Source organism: Cucurbita moschata, unplaced genomic scaffold (genome assembly GCF_002738365.1).
Source record: "Cucurbita moschata cultivar Rifu unplaced genomic scaffold, Cmos_1.0 Cmo_Scf00037, whole genome shotgun sequence".
In the NCBI taxonomy this organism is placed as follows: Eukaryota; Viridiplantae; Streptophyta; class Magnoliopsida; order Cucurbitales; family Cucurbitaceae; genus Cucurbita; species Cucurbita moschata.
In genome coordinates, this window is record NW_019268553.1 from 1929643 (window position 1) to 1953118 (window position 23476).

The following is a 23476-nucleotide window of genomic DNA, read 5'->3' on the forward strand; positions in this document are numbered from 1 at the left end:
TTTTTTTTTTTTTTTTTTTTTAATTTTAAATATTACCGACAATCAAATAGGGCTAAAGAAATTCTAGTTGAAAAATAAAATTCCACAAATTCCACAAATCAAAATATCTTTCAAACTCAACAAAATTGGGAATCTCAGCCAACTAATATTAGCTTTGATCGCGGAGAACCTTCTAAATAAAAAATATGCTAGTGATAGGCTTATGCACCCTTATAAAAAAAATGATTCGTTTCTATATCCAACCAAGGGTCTCACAATCTATTCTCCTTTGGGCCCAAGCGTCCTCACTGTCCCTCGTTCCTCTCTCCAATCGATGTGGGTTCTCACAATTCACCCTGTTCGGGTCCCAATGTCCTCAGTGATACTCGTTCCTCTCTTCGATCGATGTGAGATCTCACAACCCACTCCCCCTCTGGGGTCCAACGTCCTCATTGACATTAATTCTCTATTTCTAATCGATGGAGGATCTCCCATGATCACAACAAATTAGAACAATAAAATGGACCAACAATGTTGTTGTCACCTCAAATTTGATCATGCCCATGTTTCTTTCTTTTTCCTCCCACGAGTAATTCTCAAAATTATCATCCAAAATATTAACTAACCAACACACAATCTTATTAATACCCGTCCCTTAGTAATTTCGTTATTCTCTTTTCTTCTCGCTTAACGAGTATCCCTTGATTGAAGAGGGTGTTGAAGACGATATAAAAAAGCGAGAAATAAGAAAGTGTTAGGTCATAGATTGAAGTATAGAAGAGCGGAAAATGAAATAAACGACTATTATTTATTTTCTATAATTTAGAATTAAATAAATAAAGCAAATAATATATGGTCGAGAAAAAGAATATAAAAAAAAAAAAAAGGGTATCATAATTAGTGACATAAACTATTAAATATGCAGTAAAAAAAAAAAAAAAAAATAAGCTAAGATTTTTGTTCGTAGGCAAGAAGGAAAAATGGAAGAGTTATGAGAATGAGAATCGTATTTTAAAAATGCTGTATCAAACTTAAAAGAGATTTACACATAACACTCTTTGAATGCCATTTTTCTAACGACACATTTCAGAATCGAATTTTGGTCAAATTCAACTCCCCACTATAAATCCTTCATCAACCCCCTTTCAATTTTCAAAACACAACACACACAAACCTTCCCAATGGAGGATTCTCGTAAGCCTAAGGATCAACAAAAGCAAGGCGACGACGGGATCAAGTACCGGGGAGTGCGCCGTCGACCATGGGGTAAGTATGCTGCCGAGATTCGAGACCCCTCAAAGAACGGAGCCAGACAATGGCTCGGCACGTACGACACTGCCGAGGATGCAGCTAGGGCTTATGATCGGATGGCATTTCACTTGAAAGGCCATCTCGCTAGCTTGAATTTCCCCGGTGAATATTATGCTCGTGTCATGGGTTCTCCTCCTCACCCTCCTCACGTCTTTCCTTCTTCTGCTCCCATCAACCGGGGTTTCGACACCGAAGACGCTGGATCCTCGTCTTCTAACCCTGATCCACACCAAGTTATCGTGCTCGAGTATCTGGACGGCCGAGTTTTGGATGACCTTCTTGCACAAGAGGAGAAAAAGAAGAAGAAGAACAGCATATAATTAAAAAACACAGCTTTGTATTTGGGTTTTACCCTACCTTTTATTAAGCCCTTAATAATCTACATAACTCTTATTACTCCTTAATTAACCCTCTTCCTTTTATTAATATCTCACAAAGCATGCTTTACTTCAAATCAATTCAATGTTTTCTTCATGCAATTAAGATTAATTTTCATATAAAAACGCAATTAGAATTTTTTTAAAATATTAATGTTGAAGGGGAAGGGAGAATATTAATATAGTGCAAGTTGTTGAATATTTTTCTGGCAAATCGACATCGAATTTTGCAAAGTGAATTAATGATTTATTATTTATTGCTTAAAATAAATATAAAATGAATTAATAAAAAATTCTTGGACACGAACTTCACCTCTCTTCCTCTTATATTGAATTTCAAAAGCATATGACAATGATATTCTGTTTTTAATTCCTTTTGGATATGTTTTTTGTTTGGTTTTTCACTGTTTTAAATTATTTCTAAATTCCGTAATAGTTTTTTTTTTTAATTATTATTATTAAAAAAAAAAAAAAGTTGTTTTCGTCAACTTTGAAATTTAGGTTAAGTAATTTATAATAAACAGAATCCTAATTTTTTTTATTATCGTGATTTCCTCGCTACTTTGTGTACATTAATTCAATGTACTTTTGTTAGGGTTTATCGTTGTTGGATGATGAAAGTCCCACATCGGCTAATTTAGGGAATGATCATGAGTTTACAAGCGAGGAATGCTAACTCCATTGGTTTGAAGCATTTTGGGGAACCCCAAAGCAAAGCCACGAGAGTTTATGCTCAAAGTGGACAATATCATACTATTGTGGAGAGTCGTGTTTGTCTAACAATCGTTACTCGAACTGTCATTTTGGTTTCCGAAAATAACACGTGTCGGGACTATTACTCTCAATAATTCTGACTACAAATCTAAGGTTGTCTTTGAAATTGTTGACTTAATATTCGGTATGATATGCGGGCCGAATTGTTATTCTATGAATTCTATTTGTTATCATCCACGTAATTATTTAATAAAATTAAATCTTTCTCATTTTATCCTTAGTCTAGAATATGCATGTTCTCTGTTTATTTAATAAAAATGATACAAAACTAACGACCAAAGTTTTAATTAAATAAACTAAAATAAAATAAAATTGAAACGGTAACAATATTTATGAGATTATGTTGGTGGGTTCATTAAAAGAGGAAAGAAAGATTGATATAATTAATTAATTAATTAAGAAGAAGTCAAAAAGCTTGGATCCCAAGTAAACCAAAATGGGAAATGAACAACCAGTGAGGCTTTTATATGGCGTTGACCAATACTTTCACTCCCACTTGAGTCTCCGATGTGGGAGAATCTTCGTCTAATTGTGATTGGTCAAATCCCACGAACCCAACTTCTGTGGGATATGGATTCCTTCGTTTTTGTTCCCTTTACATTTTTTCCTAATTTACCCAACACACACAAATTATATATTGACAACGTATTTAATACAAAATAAATATAAATTTACAAAATTTAAAAGGGTAGTTTTATGTCAGCTTTGGAGTTCCAAGGCAAAGGTAGTAGGTTAAGAGTCCATATCATGGGCATCCACATTTAGGTGGCGGCGCCCTTTTCCCTTCCATTCATTAACTATCTCAAATCCAAAGATTAGTAATAATTAAACCGAGTTTAATCATTAATTTGTCTTACCTTTACGACGTGTCGTGTATGTCAGCGTTTCAGATATTTAGACAGATATTTATGTAGAGACATGACAAACTGTGAAACATCTTAATAATTTTTTAATAATTATACAATTCAATTTATTATGGACATGTGCATGCAAAGTAGTAAACATCATGCAAGTATATATATACGTACAAAATTATTTATTATACCTTCTGATTACTTTAATTGATTAAAAATTTGTATTAATCAAGCTGATTTTGATTGTGGCGTTACAAAAGAAACGAAGCTTTGAAAAGATCACGAAAATGGATGAATTGATGGTGATTCGAACCTGGGTATGGATGGTTAGGTTTTCTTATCACTTTCTTCTCCACAGTCGAGAAGATCTTCAAGCACTTTGTCATCCAAATACTCAAATTCAATCACTTCATTTGGCCGCATTGACATTGAAGACGACCCACTTGAAGAGGAAACTCCACCTCCGGCGCCGGCGCTGGTGAGTGGATATTCATTGGGAAAGTTCAAAATGGCTAAATGGCCCCGCATGCTGTATGCCGCTCGATCATAAGCACGCGCGGCTTCTTCCGCCGTGTTGAAAGTCCCGAGCCACATGCGTATTCCTTGCCTTCTAGAGTCGCGTATCTCAGCCGCGAATTTGCCCCATGGACGCCGTCGTACTCCCCGGTAACGGATCTCTCTGCTGCCTCCGGCCGTCGACAAATCCTCTGCATAACCTCTTCCACGGCCACCACTCTCGTCCATGGAGCTGAATTAATGTTTTTTTTTTTTTTTTTTTAATTTTAAATTTTATTATATTGCATGGGATGAATATAAAACATCACATGGTTTCATATTTATAGACGTGGGAAGAATCCCACGTGCGTTCTTGTTAAAAAATTTGTGTCGATGAGAAATTAAACTCTATATTTAGTGTTTTAATGGGAAATTAAATTGATATGGTTAAATTACGAAAAGGGTCAATTATTATATTCACAATAATCTGTATGAAAGCAATGGATTTAGAGTCCAATGCATCTGGATGCTTTGGTGAAGGTGGTGGTGGCTAACAATGCTTTCACCATTCACTTTCTTATGGGGTTTTCTAGGATTCTTTTTGTTTTTTTAATGTTAAATTCTTCGTTTTTTTATGGCAATAAAAAGTTGGTGGCTTTCTCTCCAATCCCATGTCGCATCAAAGTTTCCTCTTTGCCACTCATACTTATATTAGTTCACATATACAACAAATTGATTTAACTTTGTTTCCCTTTCGTGGAGACGATGATTAAGGGTGGTGGTACATTGTAACTACAAAAACAAGACAAAAAGAGAAAAGAATTAGATATTGGGTGTGTGTCGATGTTTAAAATTTGTGGAGCATGATTGCATAGTGGCCGAGACAATAACATCGATACATTGGACTATGTCGACATCGAGAGTCCAATGCATCAAGGTGTAGTGTTTCAACGCTCCTACGACAATCTCTATAAAATAAGAATAATCTGAGTATCTATGCTATAATAATTTCGTTATAAAAATTTCATAGTTGAACGGTGGCAGTGGAATTCTTAAAAATGCTTCAAACCAACAAAGTTAGACTATATTGAAGAACAAGCAAACAAAAAAAACCACATAGGCGTCGAAAAACTTAGAACGACACAGAAATATCTCTCGTTCTAGAAAGAGGGGAGCGGACGACGTGTCGTTTGGATATTTCATGAAATTATATACGGTCTAAACCGAGAAGATTGACCGCTTTTTTCTTTTTCTTTTCACATTTAATTTTTGTAATTATAATTATCTGCTAAACCGAGCTGTCTAAATTTGTTTTGACATTGTCAACGGTGCTGACCTGGTCTGCCCAGTTCGATCCTCCCCCACTAGAGATTTTAGAACGTGGCAGATTATGACACCCCTACCAACCTCCGTGGTCCTGCTTTCAGGGCCACGTGTGCAAATTATAAAATATCTAAGATTCTAATCCACCACACTCCACATTTCCATAAATATATTATTACCATAAAACTTCAAAAAAGATATACGATCTCAGCTCTCCACCATTTTTAGACGTTGTGGCAAGCGAGTTATCCCGTGACACATGAGCGAGGGTGAACGTTGGGAGATGAGTGTCTCGAAGGATATTCTTTAAGATGAGTCTTTCAAAGATAGCAATGTGGGTATTACCTCCTAGCTAGCCATGTATTGGAATAGTGTTTGATTTTGGTCTCTTAATAAAGAAGGGAAAGGGTGGGAGGACACATAATTTGACATTAAATGTTGTGTTTTTAATCGTCAACACACGAGCATGGACTGTGTTGGGTTTTGATCTCATCAAATGGACGATGAAATTGTTGTATATAGAACGAAGTTTTTGTTTTTAATTTTCTATTTGTAGCTGCTGAGGTATTCAAGTTTTTCATCACTTTTACAATTAAGTCCTCGTGTTTAAATGGACTCGTCAGGCGGCGCTGCAACAGAACCGCCATGGGAGTGCAGCGGCGATGGCCGATGGGTGACTATTTATAAGACACTCCCGCAGGCTTCATAATTCGTATTATTTGTTCATCAATGGGTCGGTTGTTAAAGTCCTGTCCGACACGACCCAACAACAAATTCGTTTCCATTTCGGCCCAAATGATCCATTTGCTATACGATTTTCCTTTTTAATTAAAACTCTTTTATTAATAAATTGAAGATAAGAATGAGTAATATTGTGCCAAAGATCAACATATTTAAGTTTATGAATTAATTAAAATGATAATGATTATTTATTCATAAAAATTAATTATAAATTGATATTTTTATGAATAAATAGTAATTAAAAGAAAAGAGATAATCGCGAAAGGTTTCTTGCCGAATATTAGGTTTGAAGTATGTTTAGTTCCGTTTACAGAGAGATTTCAACAGCTGGTTCTCTTCTCTTTCCGTGGCGAACTCGAATTCCCCACCAAAAGAGCGAAGAACAAACCCTTAGCGATACACAATACAACGATCAAGATGAAGATCATGGTCGCCATTAAGCGAGTCGTTGATTACGCCGTTAAAATCCGAGTGAAAGCGGACAGAGTAAGAATCGAATTCATCAATTCTTCAGTTTACTTTCTATAATTTTGCATTGTTTGATTTGTTTTGTTAGAAGACGACTCACCCCATTTGAAACTGCAAAATTAGACGGGCGTTGAGACCCAGAACGTGAAAATGTCGATGAACCCCTTTTGCGAGATTGCAATCGAGGAAGCCCTGCGTATCAAGGAAGCTGGTTTGGCCTCTGAGGTCGTGGCGGTCAGTATGGGTCCGGCTCAGTGCGTCGATACTCTCAGGACGGGCCTCGCGATGGGTGCTGATAGGGGCATTCATGTGGAAGCCACTGCACCCCTTTATCCTCTCTCTGTGGCTAAGCTTCTCAAAGCCCTTATTGAGGTTGAGAAGCCTGGGCTTCTTTTACTAGGCAAACAGGTCATCTTTCAATTTTGAGTACATGGGATTAGTTGCTCTAATTTTGTTGATTTGGGTTTCTGATAAATTTGGGGATCTTGAATTGGGCTTTAATTTTGTTGATTTGGGTTTCTGATAAATTTGGGGATCTTGAATTGGGCTTTAATTTTGTTGATTTGTGTTTCTGATAAATCTGGGTGCTGGTTATCCTAACATTTGTTTGCTTGGACCATTTACATATGGGTCATGACATGATGATGGGGAATTTGGCATTGGAATTTAGGATTGTGGAATTTGGTTGTTTGTTCTTGTGTATGTTGATATCCATTTTGAGCTTTCTGACTCTGGAATTGCAGGCTATTGATGATGATTGTAATCAAACGGGGCAGATGGTTGCAGGTCTTCTGAACTGGCCTCAAGGGACTTTTGCTTCGAAGGTTAGCTTGAAGCGTATACATTTTACATGATTCATGCAGCAATAAGAATACTTCATTAAGTACTTTGAGATTCTGCTCCAATATCCACTGCTTAATGCATGGTGCTGTGTCCATTAGGTTTGAGTTAGGCAGGTTCTTCATTTATAAAATGTCTTTCTTGCGGTGGTCAAGTACTTTAGTTTCTTTTGAGCAACTACTAAGAAATTTATAAGAAATCAATAGATATAACTCACAATGGGTTGGGTGAGATCTCGCCTCAATTGGAGAGAAGAACGAGCGCCGATGAGGACGCTAGGCTTCAGGATTGTGAAATCCCACCTCGGTTGGAGAGGGGAACGAAACATTATTTATAAGGGTGTGGAAACCTCTCCCTAGTAGGCGCGTCTTAAAAACTTTGAGAGGAAGTCCACAAGGGAAGCCCAAAAATGACAATATTTGCTAGCGGTAAGCTTGGGCTGTTACAGGTTGAGATTTGCTCATTTCTAGATTCAAACATAATCTGTTGAGATTTTTTGATACCAAATGTATTAGGATCGGCGTGGATACCCATAGCTATAAAAACAATGGAACACGAAAGTTACTGATATGACGTTCATGTTGTCGTGCTAAAGCTATCATGCCCATGGAACTTAAAATTTGCCCAAAGTGTCATCGTGTACGTTTCATCTCTGCATAATGGAACTCGAAGTTCTCTTTCAATGTCTGTCTAGTTTATACAGGTCAATCTCTCCTCAAAATCGTTTTGAACTTCATTCGACTTTTGGCACGTACAATTTCGTATTTATTATGTATAACCTTTCTTAGATGTTGCAAATAGGTGCCAAGAGAATATGAGAATGATTATGTGCTTCTCTTCATTTTTACATTGCTTGAAACTACCTTGCCTGCTGTGTAGAGAATATGATATGACTCTGATCCTTGTTTCCAGTAGGTTGTGATAGACAAGGAGAAGCAGGCAGTGACAGTGGACAGAGAAGTAGATGGTGGTCTTGAGACTCTCTGTTTGGACTTACCCGCCGTAATCACGTTAGTTGCTCGAACTTGTATCTGAAATGTCGATATTTCAGATTCAGATTTCCTTGTACTCGAGGTCGAATTGCTTGAAATATTGATGCTGAAAACTACTCATCCTTTAGAAGTCTAGTGATCATGTTGAGTTCTTAGAGAGTTCAGAAAACCAGTTGCCTATAAAACTCCATAGATCTAAATATCTTCAATCAAGGAACTAATTGTTTTGGGTTGTCATGCAGAACTGATTTGAGGCTGAATCAACCAAGGTATGCTACGCTCCCAAACATAATGAAAGCGAAATCAAAACCGATAAAGAAGTTCACTCCACAGGAATTAAATGTGGATGTGAAGCCAGATTTAGAGGTCGTTGAAGTTACGGAACCTCCGAAAAGAAAAGCGGGTGTCGTATTGTCGTCTGTCGATGAACTGATTGACAAGCTTAAAAATGAAGCTCATGTCATTTGATCATTTGATCATTTGATCATTCTCTTTTTGTATCCGTTCTATGTTCAAGATGCAAACAAATACATTCAGGTTGAATAACACGGTTTCTGTTTCCCTCATCCATAGCTAAAGAGTGTCATTTTGTTTGGTTCTTGGATAAGCTTTGGTTTTCATATCTATCCCTTTCTTTTTGGGTATCAGATGTGATGGCTATCTTAAGCTATATTTTATTCACATTAAATCACATGGGGAAATGGTTGAGTTGGTACTGCCAATTCTAGCTGATCCTTGGAAAGTGATGACTTTGTTTGTGGCCCAAAGAACCAACTCCTTATCCATCCAAGTCAGATTTTTTTAAAGGTTTTGATTCAATTTAGAACCATAAATTTAAATAATACGCATAGATATACAGATTTAAAGATAATTGCGTTCATAACACGCGAAGGGGTGGATCCCTTTCGGCCATAGACGGGAAGGGAGCGTGACAGCACATCAAAAAAGAAAGAGACTCCCACAACAAAATAAAAAAGATGAAAGAATGGAAAATGAACGGGAGGCGTCGGAGGAAGGACAGTCGAGTAAATGAACAATAACTGCACAAGGTCATATCATATTGGTTCAGGGGGGAAAGAAGAAATAGGAAGGGGTGGATTGCGAGATCTCACATTGGTGGGGAGAGAAATGAAACATTTTTTTTTACATTGGTGTGGAATGGGATATTTAACCCTCCTCCTAGCGTCTCCTCTAGCAACGCGTTTCAAAAGTTTTTTAGGAAAGTTTGAAAAGGAACATCTAAAGAAAACAATTTCGACTACTGGTAGGCTCATACTATTACAAGATACGATGAACTTCTAAATGGGTTCTTTTTACTTTACCAAGTTAGCTCAAAATTTATGTTGTCAACCCTTCTCAAACATGGAAGGAAGTTTTTTGATTTAGTTTTTATTGTTTAAGAAGTAATGATTTAATCTTTTATATATTGATATTTTTAAATTTATTTCTTTGTTAAAAGGTTGGGATGCGGTTGTACAATTTTGTGGTGGTGCTGTACGCAGCGGATCAGCCAGGTGGGACAGACAATGATACCCAACCAGATAAACAAACGCGGCGGCGGTAAAATTTCGCTTAATTCGAGATTCCCTCTATCGAGGGGTCAATGTGCGATACACGTGTTCCTTTCTCACTGGTTCTTCCAATCCGCCATCATCTTTTTTCCATTTTTCGACTCCCTAATTTTCCATGAATTTATCAATCTCTTCGTTTTCGTTTCCCAAAAGCTTTGATCGCGAAATGAGATTCAAGTTCGGATTAGAGTTGCGGTCGACGACGACGCTTTGATTCCAGATCAGATGGATCCATTAGAGGACTCGAGTTGTTGGGATTTTCTTGATTACTCCTTGTTCGTCGACGGCGACAATATCATTAACCCTTCGCTCGATCCTTTGTGCCCACCTAGTGATTCCAGGCAATATTTCAACACTGATTACTGCATTGCTCTCCTTCCTCACCTCTTCTTCGATTTTGTTCTCCTTTTAACTACTCTTTGTTTCACGTGTTTGATTGAACGGAGCATTTCACGAATTTAGGGATTTCGTTTCGCTTGCAGGGATAGTTGCGCGCATACTGATGTTTCAGCCGGGCGTGTTGAATCTGAACAAAACGATCATTCGCGGAAGAGGTAGTTCTTTTGGTCTGCAGCGATATCAACTTCTTCAGTTCTCCCTGTTTATGTTTCTACGCTTCTTAAAGACATGTTTTTCGAAAATCCATGACCTAGCGTTTTACTTTAGGTTTCAGTAAAATATTGCAAGTGAATTGTCAATGGCTTACTCATGAATTGGTGACCTTATTGTTGCTGATAGATTTTGAAACATCAATTTTAGCCAACTTGTTCTCTCTTTTTGTGGTTCTAGCCCTTTCAGTAGGAAATAGCTCGTATCTTGGGAAATAAACATAACCCATGGTTCACTTAATTTTAGCATCATTTATTTTTCTTAGTCAATAAGCGGTCTATTGTGAACTTTTTCCTTAATTTTTCACTTATATCTACCTGTAAGCTTTTCCCTTGAATAATTCTCAGGGCTCGAGATGGGTCGTGCGCTGGACCAACTTCAAAAGCTTGTCGTGAGAGGTTGCGGAGAGAGAGATTAAATGATAGGCAAGCATCTATAATCTTTCGTGTTTTTTTCATCCGTTATTGATGATTATGATGGGGAGACTAGCCTGATGGTATTTCTGTTCTGTGTATGAATATGCTTTGCTATCCAAAAGGGAATTCAAAGTTAGAATCACTTGTTTGGATTTTGCACTTCTTGTGGGATATTAGGGGATGAGTTAATGCTTCAATCAGTTGTTTGTAGGACATGCAGTAAAGTGTAAAGCTTTTGTTTTTGTTGGTAATTTGTGCAGGTTTCTAGATTTAAGTCTTGCTTTAGAACCTGGTAGGCCTTCCAAAAATAACAAGCCGGCCATTCTTGATGATGCCATTAGAGTGTTAAATCAACTCAAGACAGAAGCCGAAGAGCTCAAACAAACTAATGAAAAGTTGCAAGAAGAAGTCGAGTGCTTAAAGGTTAGCTATCATTTCCACTTGCATGACATTGTCACAAATTGAAACAGATATTGACATAAATTGCTTGCATAAATTCTTCAACAGGCAGAGAAGAATGATCTTCGGAAAGAGAGAATGAATTTGAAAGAAGACAAAGAAAGAATCGAACGACAGTTGAAATCTATAGCCATCCCACCTCCAGGGCTTATCCCTGGTCATCCAGCTGCATATCATGCTGCTCCAGGTAAGATGGCTGTTTTTCCTGGTTATGGTTTGATCCCAATGTGGCAATATCTTCCTCCATCAGTACGCGATACATCTCAAGATCATGAGCTCAGGCCTCCTGCTGCCTAGTTCAATTTGCCACCTTTAAACAATTAGAGTCTCTTTTTCTTTCATCCATCTATTTTTTGTTCACCAACATGTAAGTATTTCTCTCAATACTTCCTGATTTTTCTTGTAAACTATCAGTTGCAAAATGGAAGCAGAATTTGCAAGGATTTCGTTTGATACTCTTTTTATTTATTTCCAACTCAATGTCCGTTATATTTATGATATTGTTCTCAGTTCAATCCACACTTATTTTCATTTGAATTTGTAGAAGCTTCCATCTCTATTGTTCTTCCGACTTCCTTTGGGAGTTTTGATTATAGTTTGAAGCTATGCCTTCTCCTTTAATAACCTTATTTGCAGAGGCTCGAATTTGTGTAGTGGTAGAAGCATGAAGCTGTGAAGATGAACCTCATAGGATGTAAGGTAAGGTAAGGATTGAACTTCTTGAAATGTCTATTCCTTTGCAGTAAGTTATCCTGCACTTCTTTTCTTGTATATACCAGTTGAAAAATCGTTTAATTTGTAACAGTTATACTTCACAAGTTGGTAAACAAAAAGAAATTGACCATTCGAGATTTCATCTCATGAAGGGGAAGAACTTAAATGTTAAAGAAGAAGATTAAAATGGATCAAATCAGTAGGATTTGATAGTTCGAAATTGGAATCGATGAAATAAAAACTGTGCAACATTTGAAATTGAGTGTACAACAAACGGTTTAACTGGAAGCCAATAGCCAGACCATGATAAGAGAAGAAGTTGCAACAGTTATCCAGCTGAGGAATGCCAAGGCGACAGAGAGTTGGTATTTTTGGCATTCCCCAATAAAACCACAAATGTCCAAGTCGTTGAAATACAGTATTGCTACCCCACTAGAAGAAGAGGCTGCTGCGAGTGTCAATGTTGCTGTAATCTGCAACATCACGCATGAAACTTAGAGTTGTGCATAAAGAAGTCGGTGAAAAAGTTTAATGGAGACTTGCCCAATCCCCGACGACGAAGAGGCTAATGAGCAGAGAGTTCTGGAGTGCTTTGTTTTTTACTAGTGCATAGGCATCGATTAATGCTAGCACAAAACTCCAGGTGATTTGCAACCCCAATGAAGCTATCAGGTAGCTGCACAAAGGATAAATGGTAAGAACATCGAACAAGAAGTATTCTTTATGTGAAATCCTATGTGTTTTGGGATTCATATCACAAAGAACATTGCAACAAGATGAACTGGTCTCATGGCTATGGTGGGAGAAAATAGGTAATCTAAAAGAATATCCAATTAGAGAACTGCACATGTTTTCATCTCCATTTTTGTAGACTGATTTTCAATGCTATGCAGATGGATACTTTTGGTCATTGTCAGCAATCAACGGGAAGCTCAAATCTTGAACTTTCATCATCCAAATTGTCGAAAGATGGTCATTTTCAGTACTTATGGCCAGGAAAGGTACAATGAAACATCTATATGATATGAAATTGCTACAGTTTGTGCCCTTTAAACAGCTCGTGGTGCAAATAATAAACAACCAGTTTGCTTTATCACAGGGGATGGTTCAAGATTGACCGTAGTTTCATTGGTTGATTATAAGACTAAGATCGAACAAATTAGATGCATGGAGAATCATCAGATTGTATTCAAGTGAAACAGAGGAACTAAAAAGGGAGCAAAGAACACAAACCAAAAAGCTGTGAATTTGAAGAAGTAAGCAGTCGAAGCCATAGAAGCAACAGAGGCAGCAGCAAAAACAAACTGCAAAATCCTCAGAATTAGCCCCATCACAGTCCCAGGACTCCCTGGAAAATCCCTCATCTTCTTCTTTCCTAAATTCAGCAGAAACCTCCAATTCTCAAAATCCGATCCAGTGATCACCCATCTTCTCATAACTCTCTAAACACTGCAAAAACCATCGAAGAAACTCAAGAACGCCCTTCCACCAGATAGCAATCGAGAAAATCAGAGTACCCAAAACCCCCAAAAGTTGCGGCAAAAGAATTACAAAGAAAGAGATCGAGAAGTTGAATCGATTTCGAAATTACAAAGAAATTGATGAGGGATTACCGGGACTCGAAAGTGGTTTTGCAGAAAGCTGATGAACATTCATGGCGTAGCGGCGGTTGGGAAATCGAAAGATTGAATGAGCAAAAGGGGAATTGGAGAGGAAAAAAGAGAGGAAGGCCTTTACATGGTTACGTGTCGCAGTTTAGCACTCGGGAATTGACTTCAGATTAAACAAATGGAAATTGCATCACAATCTTTAAGTCATTGGCATCTCACCCAGACTCCATTCAACACCAAATTTTCAAATGAATTCAAGGATTAAAATAACTGATACAGTTTTGGATGAATCTCTGTCGATTCCTTCAAGGTCTATCACAGGAATGCTCATTTGGGCTTCACCGGGAACAGGGACTCGCCGAACTCAGGCGGCCGGTAACATATTCGTGGGATTTGGGATAAGAATCTGATGCAATTTTATTATTGAAATTTAACGTAAAGTCATACAAAAGTTTTACTATAAAACGAAGTGGAACTGAAAGAAAATTATTACAACGGATGATAAAAAGAACTGTTCTGATCTTCGTCCATTTCCTTGCAATTTAAACCTCTGCTTGATTCAGCTTGTAATGCTTTAAAGTAGAAGTTCCAAGGCCGTCCGACCGGAATTGGATACTGAAGTCTCTGACGGTGGTTTCTCTGTATATTGCAGGATTTTCTTCCGATAACAATTCCTTGATGGGTCCATAAAGTTTGTTGCTTGGCAAAACAAGCGTCGAAAAAATGCCAGCCACTGATATTCTCGGACCCTCATGTTTCGACACAACCCTATGATTAACGCTTTTGAACCTGTCATTTGTTATTAGCTGCATCAAAAAATCCGATTTAATTAAAGGGTGTCCGACATAGTTTGGCGATCCATATGTGCGTCGTAACAGGGAGGATGCTGCAGACTTACCTGCATAAGATCTCCGATGTTGACGACTAACGCTCCGGCGACAGGACACACGTCAATCCATTTGTTCTGATGACGAATCTGTAGGCCGCCGACGTGGTCTTGCAACAGCACCGTGATGAAGTCAGTGTCAGAGTGCTCGGATATGCCAATGGTCGATTTCGGCTGTGGGCATGCAGGATAATAGTGGTATACAAATGCAAGCCCATCACTGCAGCCTATGTTGTTCAAGTAATTTGGGTTCAGACCGAGAGCCTCCGACAGCAATTCAAACAGTAATTTTCCAATCTCCATCACCCGTTTTGAGTAATCCACCAGAAAATCTCTGCACAAAACAGAGGTTAATACCAGAGTATTTTGTTTTGGTTCAAAATCAGCACATATACCTGCAAATTTCCGGCAAGTCCTGTGGATTGGGAGGGTTTGGAGCACTAGCATGGCTAAAGGTGTCCCTCCAATTGGTGGTCGCTGCAGAGTATAGATCGAAGTTACTATTGTAAACAAATGGCTTCGCGAGGTCCCGTGTATAGAATTGTTTCTTCACTTCCGTGTCTTGTTCGTGAAATCTCCGAACAGATTCTCTCATTTCTTCAAGAACGCTCGCCGGAATTCCATGGTTAATCAACTGGAAAAAACCCAATTCCTCTGAAGCTTCACGGATTTGTTCAACAATGTCTTTGCGTTTGAGTGAATCTTTGGCGACGCCTTCGAGGTCTATCACTGGAATACGGATTTGGGTTTCGCCGGAGTCATCTTCCTCCAGTGGGTGGTAAAAGATACGGGGAATTTCGGTAATTCCGGCGTCGACTAAGCCTTTAACGCCGGCTTTAGTGTCGTCGAAAGCCTTGAGTTCAGTGGGTCGGTGGTAGTTTTCGTCGGCCTTGGATAACGGAGTGAGGTTGATTCCATCGACTCCGTTGATCCCAAGGCTGCGACCGTCATTGTCCATTCTCTTGGCTTCGACGAAACAGATTGGATTCAAATCAAAAGAACTGAATCTTTTCAAAATTGTGAAGTGCCTTGATCGGTGGTGGCAGCTGTTGCATATAAATGCAGAAGGGATACTGTTAATGATGGGAAGTTTCGTTCGAGGTTCTAGTTTTCTTCTGGTAATGAATTTTCCAAGTTTGACTGAATGAGTGGATATGAATAACTCCTTTTCACTTTATTAAGAGGTGTCCGATTTGGATCATGCTTATACAAGTCAAATGATTTATGGTTCGCATGTCGGATGTGTTTGATCATATTTGTTTAAGGCATATTGTCTACGACAGCATGCCACTTATTTTCATCAGAATCATGTGTATACCAAGTATGCATAAAATGGCTGAAAAAGAGTAATTTGAGATGCTACTAGTTGTTAATTCCTCTTACTAAATTATGTTACTAGATTATGTTAGGAATGTTTTGGTCGGTACTTATTCATTTTTAGGCTATAACGTTACTTTTCAGATTGTGCTTAGTTTTTCATTTTCTGTCAAATGTGACTCAATACTCAATCATTCGTTAAAATTATCTTTAAAGTTCGTTTTTCACACAACTAACTTGTTCATTAAGTTAGAACAAGTGCCACATAATTGTTGTCTTACGACCACGCTAATGAACTATAAATATTCTTTAGTTGAAAGTTCTACCTTTCGTAAGAGCTTACGTTGCTACACCATTATTGATTCAAATAAGCCATTCATTAAGTTCGTGGTTGTGGTTAATAAGTGTTCAAAAAAATCAAACCAACCCTTCAATTTAAATCGTCAAAATTGTTACTTAATCGACTCATCTATTTTATTTTTATGATATCAATCGAAGTCTTAATTTATTCATATTCAGCTTACAATCTTACATCGACGATGACACCATGAAACAAGCTTCGGTTTAGTTTTTGAGCTACAGAGATTGCGGTTAGAATTAAGATTACGAGTTCAATCAAACAGAGAACACCCATAATTAAGTATCTGCTTCACTCAGCTTGAAATGCTGCAAAGTAGAAGTTCCAAGGCCGACTGAACGAAACTGGATACTGAAGTCTCTGACAGTGGTTTCTCTGTATATTGCAGGGTTATCTTCACTCAACAACTCCTTGATGGGTCCATACAATTTCGAGGTTGGAAAAGAAAGCGTCGAAAAGACTCCAGCCACTGACACTCGCGGCCCCTCCTTGTTTGCAAGAACCCTGTGCTTCACGCTTTTGAATTTGTCATTCGTTATTAGCTGCACCCAAACCCCAAATGAATTACAGGCTACATACGTATTGGGAGAGATCCAGAAAGTTTTCATTTTTTTTTGCATAAACTTACCTGCATAAGATCTCCGATGTTCACGACTAAAGCTCCGGCGACCGGGGGCACGTCCACCCACTTGTTCTCATACCGAATCTGTAGGCCGCCGATGTGGTCTTGCAATAGCACAGTGATGAAGTCATTGTCAGTGTGCTCCGATGTGCCGATGGCCAAATTCGGCTGTGGGCATTGTGGGTAATAGTGGCATACAAGTGCAAGCCCTTCGTTGCAGTCTATATCGTTCAAATAATTTGGGTTCAGGCCCAGAGCTTCCGACAGCAATTCAAACAGTAATTTCCCAACCTCCATCACTCGTTTCGAGTAATCCACTAGAATATCCCTGCAAATTTCAAACAGAGCTTCAGAGGTTAGTAAAAGGTTTAAAAAATCAAAATTATCACCACAGTTACCTGCAAATTTCCGGCAGGCTTGCCGGATTGTGGAGCTTTGGGGCACTTATATACCCAAATGTATCCCTCCAATTGGTGGTCGCAGCAGAGTACAGATCGAAATTACTGTTGTAAATCAAAGGCATCGTGAGGTCGCGAGTGTAATATTGTTTCCTTGATTCTGTTTCTTGTTCGTGAAATCTCCGAACTGCATCTTTCATCTCTTCAAGAACGTCCACCGGAATCCCATGGTTAATCAACTGGAAAAAACCCAATTTCTCTGAAGCTTCTCTGACTCTGTCGACGGTGGATTTGTCGATATGCTCGAGGTCAATCACTGGTATGTGGATTTGGGTTTCGCTGGAAACATCATCGGAGTTAAAATTCTCCGGTGGGCTGTAAAAGATACGTGGAATTTCGGTGATTCCGGCGTCGACTAAGCCTTTGACGCCGGCTTTCGTGTCGTCGAAAGCTTTAAGGTCAGTGGGTCTGTGGTAGTTTTCGTCGGCTTTGGATACCGGAGTGAGGCTGAATCCGTTGACTGTTGAGGCTGCGACCGCCATAGCCGATCTCTTGGCTTGAATCGAAGGAACGCCTTAAGTGGTTGTCGTAATTTAGGTATTTAACGTTGATAAAATAGTCCATTTATCACATTTTAATTAATCCACTTGAATGTAAGGATAAGAAATGAATTTTATTTTTTCCTAAGCATGACCAAGGTTGTCGTAGAATAATGTAAATAAGCACGTGGGTTAATTTTTATATTATATGCTTAGCTCGAAATTAGATAATATTGTCCCAAAATTCAAATTTTCTATCTTTTTTAAAAACCTAATGGCAATGAAGTCAATACATTTATTATTATATTATTAAAGTCAATACTTTGCCATTTTGCTTTAAAAAAAAAAAAAAAAAACTTATTAAAAGAAATAAAAATATAATAGGAGAAAATAGAAGAGAGGGGATTGGTATTACCATTTTCATACATATGTTAAAAAATAAAAATGTTTTTTTTAAGGTTTATTATGGTAACTTTTAGGGGCTAATATTTGACTTTTAAATTAATGGTAAAAATATTTTTAAATTTAATCAAATTGAGTGTATTTTCGCTCTAATTTAACCTTTTAAATTTGAATTTGACAGCTTGAAATCTCCTTTCTGCCCATTTATAAGGAACTGTGAGCAATTTCATCGTCCAGCCGGAGGCGAAGAAGTTGCCGATCCACAACAGGGTGAATTGAGAAACATGAGGTTCTTCTCCTTCCTTGGACGGGTCCTCTTTGCTTCCATCTTCATTCTCTCCGCCTGGCAGATGTAAGTCATTCGATTCCTCTATTGTTATCTCATATTCATCTCTAATCTTCTGATTCATTGGATCTTTAATTAGTCCATTCAATCCATATGTTTCTTCCACTTCGAGTCTTCTATCGTTCTAGGGTTTTGTTGCTTGCATTACCGAATTTTTTGTTTTCTCGTTACTGTTTGTAAATGCGTGGTGATTGTGTTGCTGTTGTGTTCTGTTATGGAATTCTGTCTGGCTGAACTTTCTACATATATCTTACGCGCAAGTACTTCAAATGGCCGAGATTTATTAGGGCACCATCCACTATCCTTCGTTTCGTAGTTTGCGATGGGTTGATGTTTATGAATAATTCCTACATTGTTCGTTTCTCATTTTCATAGAGATTACGGACCATTATTATCTGAAGTTTACATTTTCTGGCTTTGGTTGAGACTGGAGGGCTGGATTAAACCGATTTCATGAGAAGCCATCAGTTCTATTAGTTTGATTTTATTTAATTCCAGGCGTTGGTTAGTATATGAAGAATATAATTACAGGTACATTTATTTCTGTAGGGGATAAAGCTTTGTTTTATCCTTTTAAACTTGAATCAACTATGTTAAATGAGGGGATAGAAGACAAATTGCATTGAAGATCCCCAATTTTATTTCAATTCTGTAGTAATAAACTTGACATTTGATATTGAGCAGAAATGTGGTAGAAATGAACTCCCTTTAAATACTGATTAACAGGGAGAAATTCAACCAACATGGGTGGGATAATTCAATTGCCATTGATTGAATTAGCAGTCAATAAGAACCGATGCAAATAGTAAAGAGCTTAGAAAGAATAGGTTCAAGCCATAGGAATCATCACTTAAGTTGAATATTCCATGAATTTTCTTTGCATTGAACCTAATAAGGTTAGGCAGTTGTCTATGAGAGTAGTCGAGGTCTGGTTCAGGTACTCACGATATGAAAAAGAAAACAAAGGAAAGTTCCTGCTGTAAACTTTTCTGTGCAATTTGTCGTGCACATTAGGATGTTTTTCTTCATCGAATCGTTGAACCAATTGGGTTTCGGTCTGCCTTTTACCTCCATATTCTTATATATAAATATTTTTCGCATTTTCAACAATTTGGTTTCTCATCTAAATGTCAAGGAAAGAGTTTGATTCCGAGCTTGCTTTGTTTACCAGATGCACAATTTTTATGGAAACCATTTTAAAAAACAATGTTTTTAAGAAAAATAAGGTTTTTTTTTTTTCAAGTGTATAAGTTAGAAGGTAGGCCAAACTCACCCTTACTGACTTACCATACATCCATTGCTTAGGTTTAATGAGTTCGGCCATAATGGAGGGCCAGCAGCCGCGGAGTTGTCTCTAAAAGTAGCTGTTTTGAGGAGAAATTTATCATCCAAGCTGGGGGTAGCGATACCTGAGATTGATGTAAGACCATATTTTTCACCTTCAGTGTTGACAATATGAGTCTTCTGTAACTTTTCTTTTTCAAACTTTGATAATTTTCTGCAGGTCAGACACTTGGTTGCCATTTCTTTATCTCTTAAAGGGATTGGAGGCCTTCTGTTTGTTTTTGGCAGCAGAGTTGGAGCTTATCTCCTGGTATGGATTCACCATGTTCTTAATTTTAGCCTCAAGAATAAACTTGTTACTCTAAATTTATGCACATCTTTGAAGAAATTATTGCCTTCTCCTTCAGCTTCTGCAATTGGCTATTATCACTCCGGTTCTGTATGATTTCTTCAACTATAGCCCTCAGAAACCTATTTTCGATATCCTGTTGTTTAGTGATTTCTTGCAGGTTTGTCCATCTTGTTTTTAACTTGTTTTTCCCCATATGGGTTCATATCATTCATCTTAATTTACTAAACCTTACGGAATCTTATTTTCTTTGCAGCACATTGCACTTTTTGGTGCTCTGATTTTCTTCTTAGGGATGAAGACCACAGGTCCAAGGAAGCACTCGAAGAAGAAGACATCTAAAACTAAAACATATTAGATTTGTTGAAGAAGCAACAGTTTAGCGATTGGATTAATTTGCTCTGCCATTCAGTTCTTAGGTATACACATAGTTTGGTAGTTTTCTTTTTCTCGAATTACTTTGCTTCATTGTTTGTCTTCTGATGAGTTATTATTCAATTTGAGCTGTGGCATACAGGGCCTTGTACTTGTGTGCCTGTGCTCGAGAGAAGAGAAGATAAGAAGATGTTATTTTTGATAGACTTTCTTTCATTTTTTAACGAAGAATTGAACCATCAACTTAGTAGTATTGTGTGAATTGGTTTGAGTCTGAATTCATAGTACTAATCCAGTTAAAAGCCTTCCTAACATTTTTAAAATTTTAAATTCAAATCTTCTTCATTTTTTTGAAATAAAAAAGAAAATTTTGCCCTTTAATGAATGCATTAATTTTAATTCCACCTAGTTAAATTCTAATGAATTTGAAATTAATATCACTTTTAGAGAAACTAAGAATGATCTAAACACTAGCCAATACAAGAAATATGAAACTTATATATTAAATAGCAAAAATTATATAAAAATGAAACTTATTTATTGGAACTTATAACTTCACCCTTAAATAAGGAGTTACTATGGAAATCTAATATAAAAGGAAGAAGAAAAAAAAAAAAAAAAATCTAAGGATCTGCAAATATTAAAAATAAAAAATTTTCCCTGAGCTAATCATATTTTGTACGCTCTAATTATTACGGTACTTCTTTGGGTGTAAAGGATCTGCAAATATTAGGATTGGCCTTGCGTCGCAGGATGCTCCTTTTTATGTTCCTCATTGCATTGCTCGTTATACCAATCAAGTGCCCAAAAGAAATGTTCAAGATCAGGTTTATTATTCGTGTTAACACATTTACAACATTATCAATGTTATTTCAATCAACATTAACCGAAGTGAAGTTTTCTCTTATACTCCAAGAAGGGCTAGGATTCACTGAAGTGAAGTGTTTCATTCAACTGAATGGAAACAAATACTTTATTGAGATATGAAACAGGTAAATATGTCTGATACACAACTTGTGGTAGAAGATAGCATTCATGCTGCATTTCTTGAGCATATAGCATTCTAGTTTGAAGGATTATAAGAAATGTGTAATAAACTATTCTATGCTCCTTTAGATCAACTAAATTGCAAGAGGAAGTAGAAGCATACGTTAACTAGGAGACCATTTTAGTTCACTTTTTGAATCTCACTCATAGTCTATTCATGTGCTGTTCTTTTGTGTCATACTTTTGAAGCAAGCAGAGTAGCAAACTGGTAAGTGGTTTTTTGGACTGATGGAGCAGTAGCTCTATGTACCTGAGAATCAAATTATCTGTTTATTGGAATTTTTATTTTTTGTTTTCCCATTATATTGGTATGCTTAACTTACATTACAAGAGGATAAAACTACTTCACATTTTCAATCCACAATCTTAATGTTCTTTTAGCTATACTTCACTTTTCAAATACCATTAGCAGGCACGGAAGTGTTTAGGGCGTGTCTTGCACTTCTTATACCCATTTAGGATGCCTACAAACCCAGAAATTTTGATAAAACCCTGAAGCCTGAAGCCTGAGACTAAAATAAATCTTCAATCTTCAATCTTCTATCATCACTTTTCAGAGGCAACGTTGTACCAGTCCTTTATTCTTCATCATCTTCTTCATAAAACTAAAATAAATTTTGAAATTTGAAATTACTCTTCATGGGTATTGTTTGTTGTATTAGTCCTCTAATGACAAAATATAATTTGACATGTTCTCTGTGTTCTTTCCACTGTCTGTACAAGTCTACATATTCTTTATTGTCATCAGATCTTTAACATGCATTACAAGATAGATCTGTTGCATGTATCTGGCTTTTCTTTTAGAATTTTTCTTTCTGGGTACATGATGATATTCTGCCTTTTTCCCCTCTCCACCATTGATTCAACAATGTATTTTGATAACACATCATGTGTTCTTCTGTTATATCCATAAGTTGTTTTTTTGCAGAAAGTTCAAGCTCCAAGGATGTGAACCATGGGTCTTTGGACCAGCATGTAGATACTGATTCCAGAGCTTAGTTCTAGTGTAAATCAAAAATAGACAGTTTATTTGCGGTGAGGATGCTATTAAATGATTACCCAGTGAGCCATATTGCCTGCACCGCCCTATTCGCAGGGGTCATTTGAATATCTCACAATATTACTCTACATTTGACAACCGTGGAACATTACTTTATTTTGAAGTTTTATCTGGTACATTTCAGGTACTTGAGGACTTGCATGCTATTTGGGACTGGATTTTGATAGAAAATCTGCATATCCCTCATACTGAAAGAAGCTTGTATTCTGCTATTCTGGTGGTCTCAGAAACATTTGACAACCGCGGTACTTCTTAGACCCCTTTTCACATCTACTATTTTTCTGTTTTATCATTTTGTGAATCTTGCTTGAATAATCAAGACATCATAAAAACAAGTGAAATGAGTTATTTAGCTCCACGGGGTGGCCTGTTGGCTAAGGCCCACGGTCTCCTTTGCCTAGAGGTCAGGTTTTGAATCTTTTTGTGAGCTTAATAAGAAAATTCCTTGATGTCTCCAAAGTTTGGGCCTTGATGCGAGCACTGACGAAGTGAAATGATTTTTTTTTAAAAGGTTAAATCTCTTCTCCTCCAAGTTTAAGGCTAGTTCATAGTCTCTAAAGTTTATTTCATTTGATTTTAGTCCCTTGACTTTTCATAAAATGTTATTTGACATTAATTTACCACATGTTATGGGTTCGGTGTCACCTTCCAAAGTGGATCCAGATTTCTATGAAATGGTCAGCATGGAGGACTTAAATAGTTCAGCAGTGGTTCATCAGGTGAGCACCTGGTTTTTATCAAGTATGCAGACATCTAACTATGTCGTACATCCGTTAGTGATGATGCTTGTATTTCCTAACAAAATGCAAGTAGCAATGTTGTATATGGGGGGAATTGGCTCCTTCCAACTGTTGTCTACTCTGTATCCTATATTTATAGAGTTCCCATGAATTTTACTTGGAAGTCTTGGGAGATTCAAGGGCAAAAGGGTTGTCACTCTTGATGCGAGGAGTGGTTTTC

General features: G+C 37.4%; 8 protein-coding genes across 11 annotated transcripts; 4 read left to right on the plus strand and 4 right to left on the minus strand.

Moving 5' to 3' along the window:
* Positions 1–1157: 1157 nt before the first annotated feature.
* On the plus strand, positions 1158–1672 carry LOC111432122 (ethylene-responsive transcription factor ERF098-like). The gene has a single exon (XM_023068931.1). It carries the CDS (start codon positions 1161–1163, stop codon positions 1608–1610), a length of 450 nt encoding a protein of 149 aa, XP_022924699.1. The 5' UTR covers positions 1158–1160; the 3' UTR covers positions 1611–1672.
* Positions 1673–3622: 1950 nt separating this feature from the next.
* LOC111432142 (ethylene-responsive transcription factor ERF096-like) lies at positions 3623–4039 on the minus strand. Its single transcript, XM_023068959.1, has one exon. The coding sequence runs from the start codon at positions 4037–4039 to the stop codon at positions 3623–3625; it is 417 nt and encodes a 138-aa protein (XP_022924727.1).
* Positions 4040–6117: 2078 nt separating this feature from the next.
* On the plus strand, positions 6118–8724 carry LOC111431768 (electron transfer flavoprotein subunit beta, mitochondrial). Its single transcript, XM_023068472.1, has 5 exons — positions 6118–6340; positions 6446–6730; positions 7066–7146; positions 8078–8172; positions 8397–8724. The coding sequence occupies exons 1-5, from the start codon at positions 6272–6274 to the stop codon at positions 8620–8622; spliced, it is 756 nt and encodes a 251-aa protein (XP_022924240.1). The 5' UTR covers positions 6118–6271; the 3' UTR covers positions 8623–8724.
* A 1113-nt stretch (positions 8725–9837) lies between these two features.
* Positions 9838–12036, plus strand: LOC111431762 (transcription factor bHLH104-like). The gene is made up of 6 exons (XM_023068467.1): positions 9838–10066; positions 10208–10279; positions 10682–10759; positions 11011–11173; positions 11258–11913; positions 12015–12036. The coding sequence occupies exons 1-5, from the start codon at positions 9951–9953 to the stop codon at positions 11504–11506; spliced, it is 678 nt and encodes a 225-aa protein (XP_022924235.1). The 5' UTR covers positions 9838–9950; the 3' UTR covers positions 11507–11913; positions 12015–12036.
* Positions 12037–12181: 145 nt separating this feature from the next.
* On the minus strand, positions 12182–13862 carry LOC111431763 (CASP-like protein 5B3). The gene is made up of 3 exons (XM_023068468.1): positions 13157–13862; positions 12467–12599; positions 12182–12396 (listed from the first exon to the last, which is right to left on the minus strand). The coding sequence occupies exons 1-3, from the start codon at positions 13357–13359 to the stop codon at positions 12202–12204; spliced, it is 531 nt and encodes a 176-aa protein (XP_022924236.1). The 5' UTR covers positions 13360–13862; the 3' UTR covers positions 12182–12201.
* Positions 13863–13925: 63 nt separating this feature from the next.
* Positions 13926–15485, minus strand: LOC111431757 (1-aminocyclopropane-1-carboxylate oxidase homolog 1-like). The gene is made up of 3 exons (XM_023068463.1): positions 14815–15485; positions 14432–14753; positions 13926–14339 (listed from the first exon to the last, which is right to left on the minus strand). Exons 1-3 carry the CDS (start codon positions 15375–15377, stop codon positions 14076–14078), a joined length of 1149 nt encoding a protein of 382 aa, XP_022924231.1. The 5' UTR covers positions 15378–15485; the 3' UTR covers positions 13926–14075.
* Positions 15486–16213: 728 nt separating this feature from the next.
* LOC111431758 (1-aminocyclopropane-1-carboxylate oxidase homolog 1-like) lies at positions 16214–17752 on the minus strand. The gene is made up of 3 exons (XM_023068464.1): positions 17115–17752; positions 16723–17044; positions 16214–16636 (listed from the first exon to the last, which is right to left on the minus strand). Exons 1-3 carry the CDS (start codon positions 17654–17656, stop codon positions 16373–16375), a joined length of 1128 nt encoding a protein of 375 aa, XP_022924232.1. The 5' UTR covers positions 17657–17752; the 3' UTR covers positions 16214–16372.
* A 498-nt stretch (positions 17753–18250) lies between these two features.
* On the plus strand, positions 18251–23415 carry LOC111431764. 4 transcript variants are annotated; one of them, XR_002708561.1, is made up of 10 exons: positions 18251–18407; positions 19707–19821; positions 19906–19995; positions 20093–20194; positions 20291–20453; positions 21127–21401; positions 22385–22491; positions 22641–22761; positions 22977–23027; positions 23171–23415. XR_002708561.1 is itself a non-coding variant. In XM_023068469.1 (5 exons), exons 1-5 carry the CDS (start codon positions 18340–18342, stop codon positions 20390–20392), a joined length of 477 nt encoding a protein of 158 aa, XP_022924237.1. In that variant the 5' UTR covers positions 18251–18339; the 3' UTR covers positions 20393–20613. The 4 variants fall into 4 exon arrangements, 1 of the variants encoding a protein (XP_022924237.1); XR_002708560.1 differs by having other exon boundaries at positions 22641–23027; XR_002708562.1 differs by lacking the exons at positions 21127–21401; positions 22385–22491; positions 22641–22761; positions 22977–23027; positions 23171–23415 and adding an exon at positions 20552–20648.
* Positions 23416–23476: the final 61 nt, after the last annotated feature.

What these genes read in the sequence shown, in the direction of transcription:
- LOC111432122 (XM_023068931.1), top strand. Translation starts at nt 1,161, where the DNA reads ATGGAGGATTCTCGTAAGCCTAAGGATCAACAAAAGCAAGGCGACGAC.
- LOC111431762 (XM_023068467.1), top strand. Translation starts at nt 9,951, where the DNA reads ATGGATCCATTAGAGGACTCGAGTTGTTGGGATTTTCTTGATTACTCC. An exon ending in AACGATCATTCGCGGAAGAG is followed by an intron (nt 10,280 to 10,681) that starts GTAGTTCTTTTG and finishes AATAATTCTCAG; the next exon opens with GGCTCGAGATGGGTCGTGCG. An exon ending in AAGAAGTCGAGTGCTTAAAG is followed by an intron (nt 11,174 to 11,257) that starts GTTAGCTATCAT and finishes ATTCTTCAACAG; the next exon opens with GCAGAGAAGAATGATCTTCG.
- LOC111432142 (XM_023068959.1), bottom strand. Translation starts at nt 4,039, where the DNA reads ATGGACGAGAGTGGTGGCCGTGGAAGAGGTTATGCAGAGGATTTGTCG.
- LOC111431758 (XM_023068464.1), bottom strand. Translation starts at nt 17,656, where the DNA reads ATGGCGGTCGCAGCCTCAACAGTCAACGGATTCAGCCTCACTCCGGTA. An exon ending in AGCCTGCCGGAAATTTGCAG is followed by an intron (nt 17,045 to 17,114) that starts GTAACTGTGGTG and finishes TGAAATTTGCAG; the next exon opens with GGATATTCTAGTGGATTACT. An exon ending in ACATCGGAGATCTTATGCAG is followed by an intron (nt 16,637 to 16,722) that starts GTAAGTTTATGC and finishes GTTTGGGTGCAG; the next exon opens with CTAATAACGAATGACAAATT.
- LOC111431757 (XM_023068463.1), bottom strand. Translation starts at nt 15,377, where the DNA reads ATGGACAATGACGGTCGCAGCCTTGGGATCAACGGAGTCGATGGAATC. An exon ending in GACTTGCCGGAAATTTGCAG is followed by an intron (nt 14,754 to 14,814) that starts GTATATGTGCTG and finishes TGTTTTGTGCAG; the next exon opens with AGATTTTCTGGTGGATTACT. An exon ending in ACATCGGAGATCTTATGCAG is followed by an intron (nt 14,340 to 14,431) that starts GTAAGTCTGCAG and finishes TTTTTGATGCAG; the next exon opens with CTAATAACAAATGACAGGTT.
- LOC111431763 (XM_023068468.1), bottom strand. Translation starts at nt 13,359, where the DNA reads ATGAGAAGATGGGTGATCACTGGATCGGATTTTGAGAATTGGAGGTTT. An exon ending in TTCAAATTCACAGCTTTTTG is followed by an intron (nt 12,600 to 13,156) that starts GTTTGTGTTCTT and finishes TCCTTTGTGCAG; the next exon opens with CTACCTGATAGCTTCATTGG. An exon ending in TCTTCGTCGTCGGGGATTGG is followed by an intron (nt 12,397 to 12,466) that starts GCAAGTCTCCAT and finishes GTGATGTTGCAG; the next exon opens with ATTACAGCAACATTGACACT.
- LOC111431768 (XM_023068472.1), top strand. Translation starts at nt 6,272, where the DNA reads ATGAAGATCATGGTCGCCATTAAGCGAGTCGTTGATTACGCCGTTAAA. An exon ending in AAGGGACTTTTGCTTCGAAG is followed by an intron (nt 7,147 to 8,077) that starts GTTAGCTTGAAG and finishes TGTTTCCAGTAG; the next exon opens with GTTGTGATAGACAAGGAGAA. An exon ending in GACTTACCCGCCGTAATCAC is followed by an intron (nt 8,173 to 8,396) that starts GTTAGTTGCTCG and finishes GTTGTCATGCAG; the next exon opens with AACTGATTTGAGGCTGAATC.
- LOC111431764 (XM_023068469.1), top strand. Translation starts at nt 18,340, where the DNA reads ATGAGGTTCTTCTCCTTCCTTGGACGGGTCCTCTTTGCTTCCATCTTC. An exon ending in TAGCGATACCTGAGATTGAT is followed by an intron (nt 19,822 to 19,905) that starts GTAAGACCATAT and finishes AATTTTCTGCAG; the next exon opens with GTCAGACACTTGGTTGCCAT. An exon ending in GAGTTGGAGCTTATCTCCTG is followed by an intron (nt 19,996 to 20,092) that starts GTATGGATTCAC and finishes CTTCTCCTTCAG; the next exon opens with CTTCTGCAATTGGCTATTAT.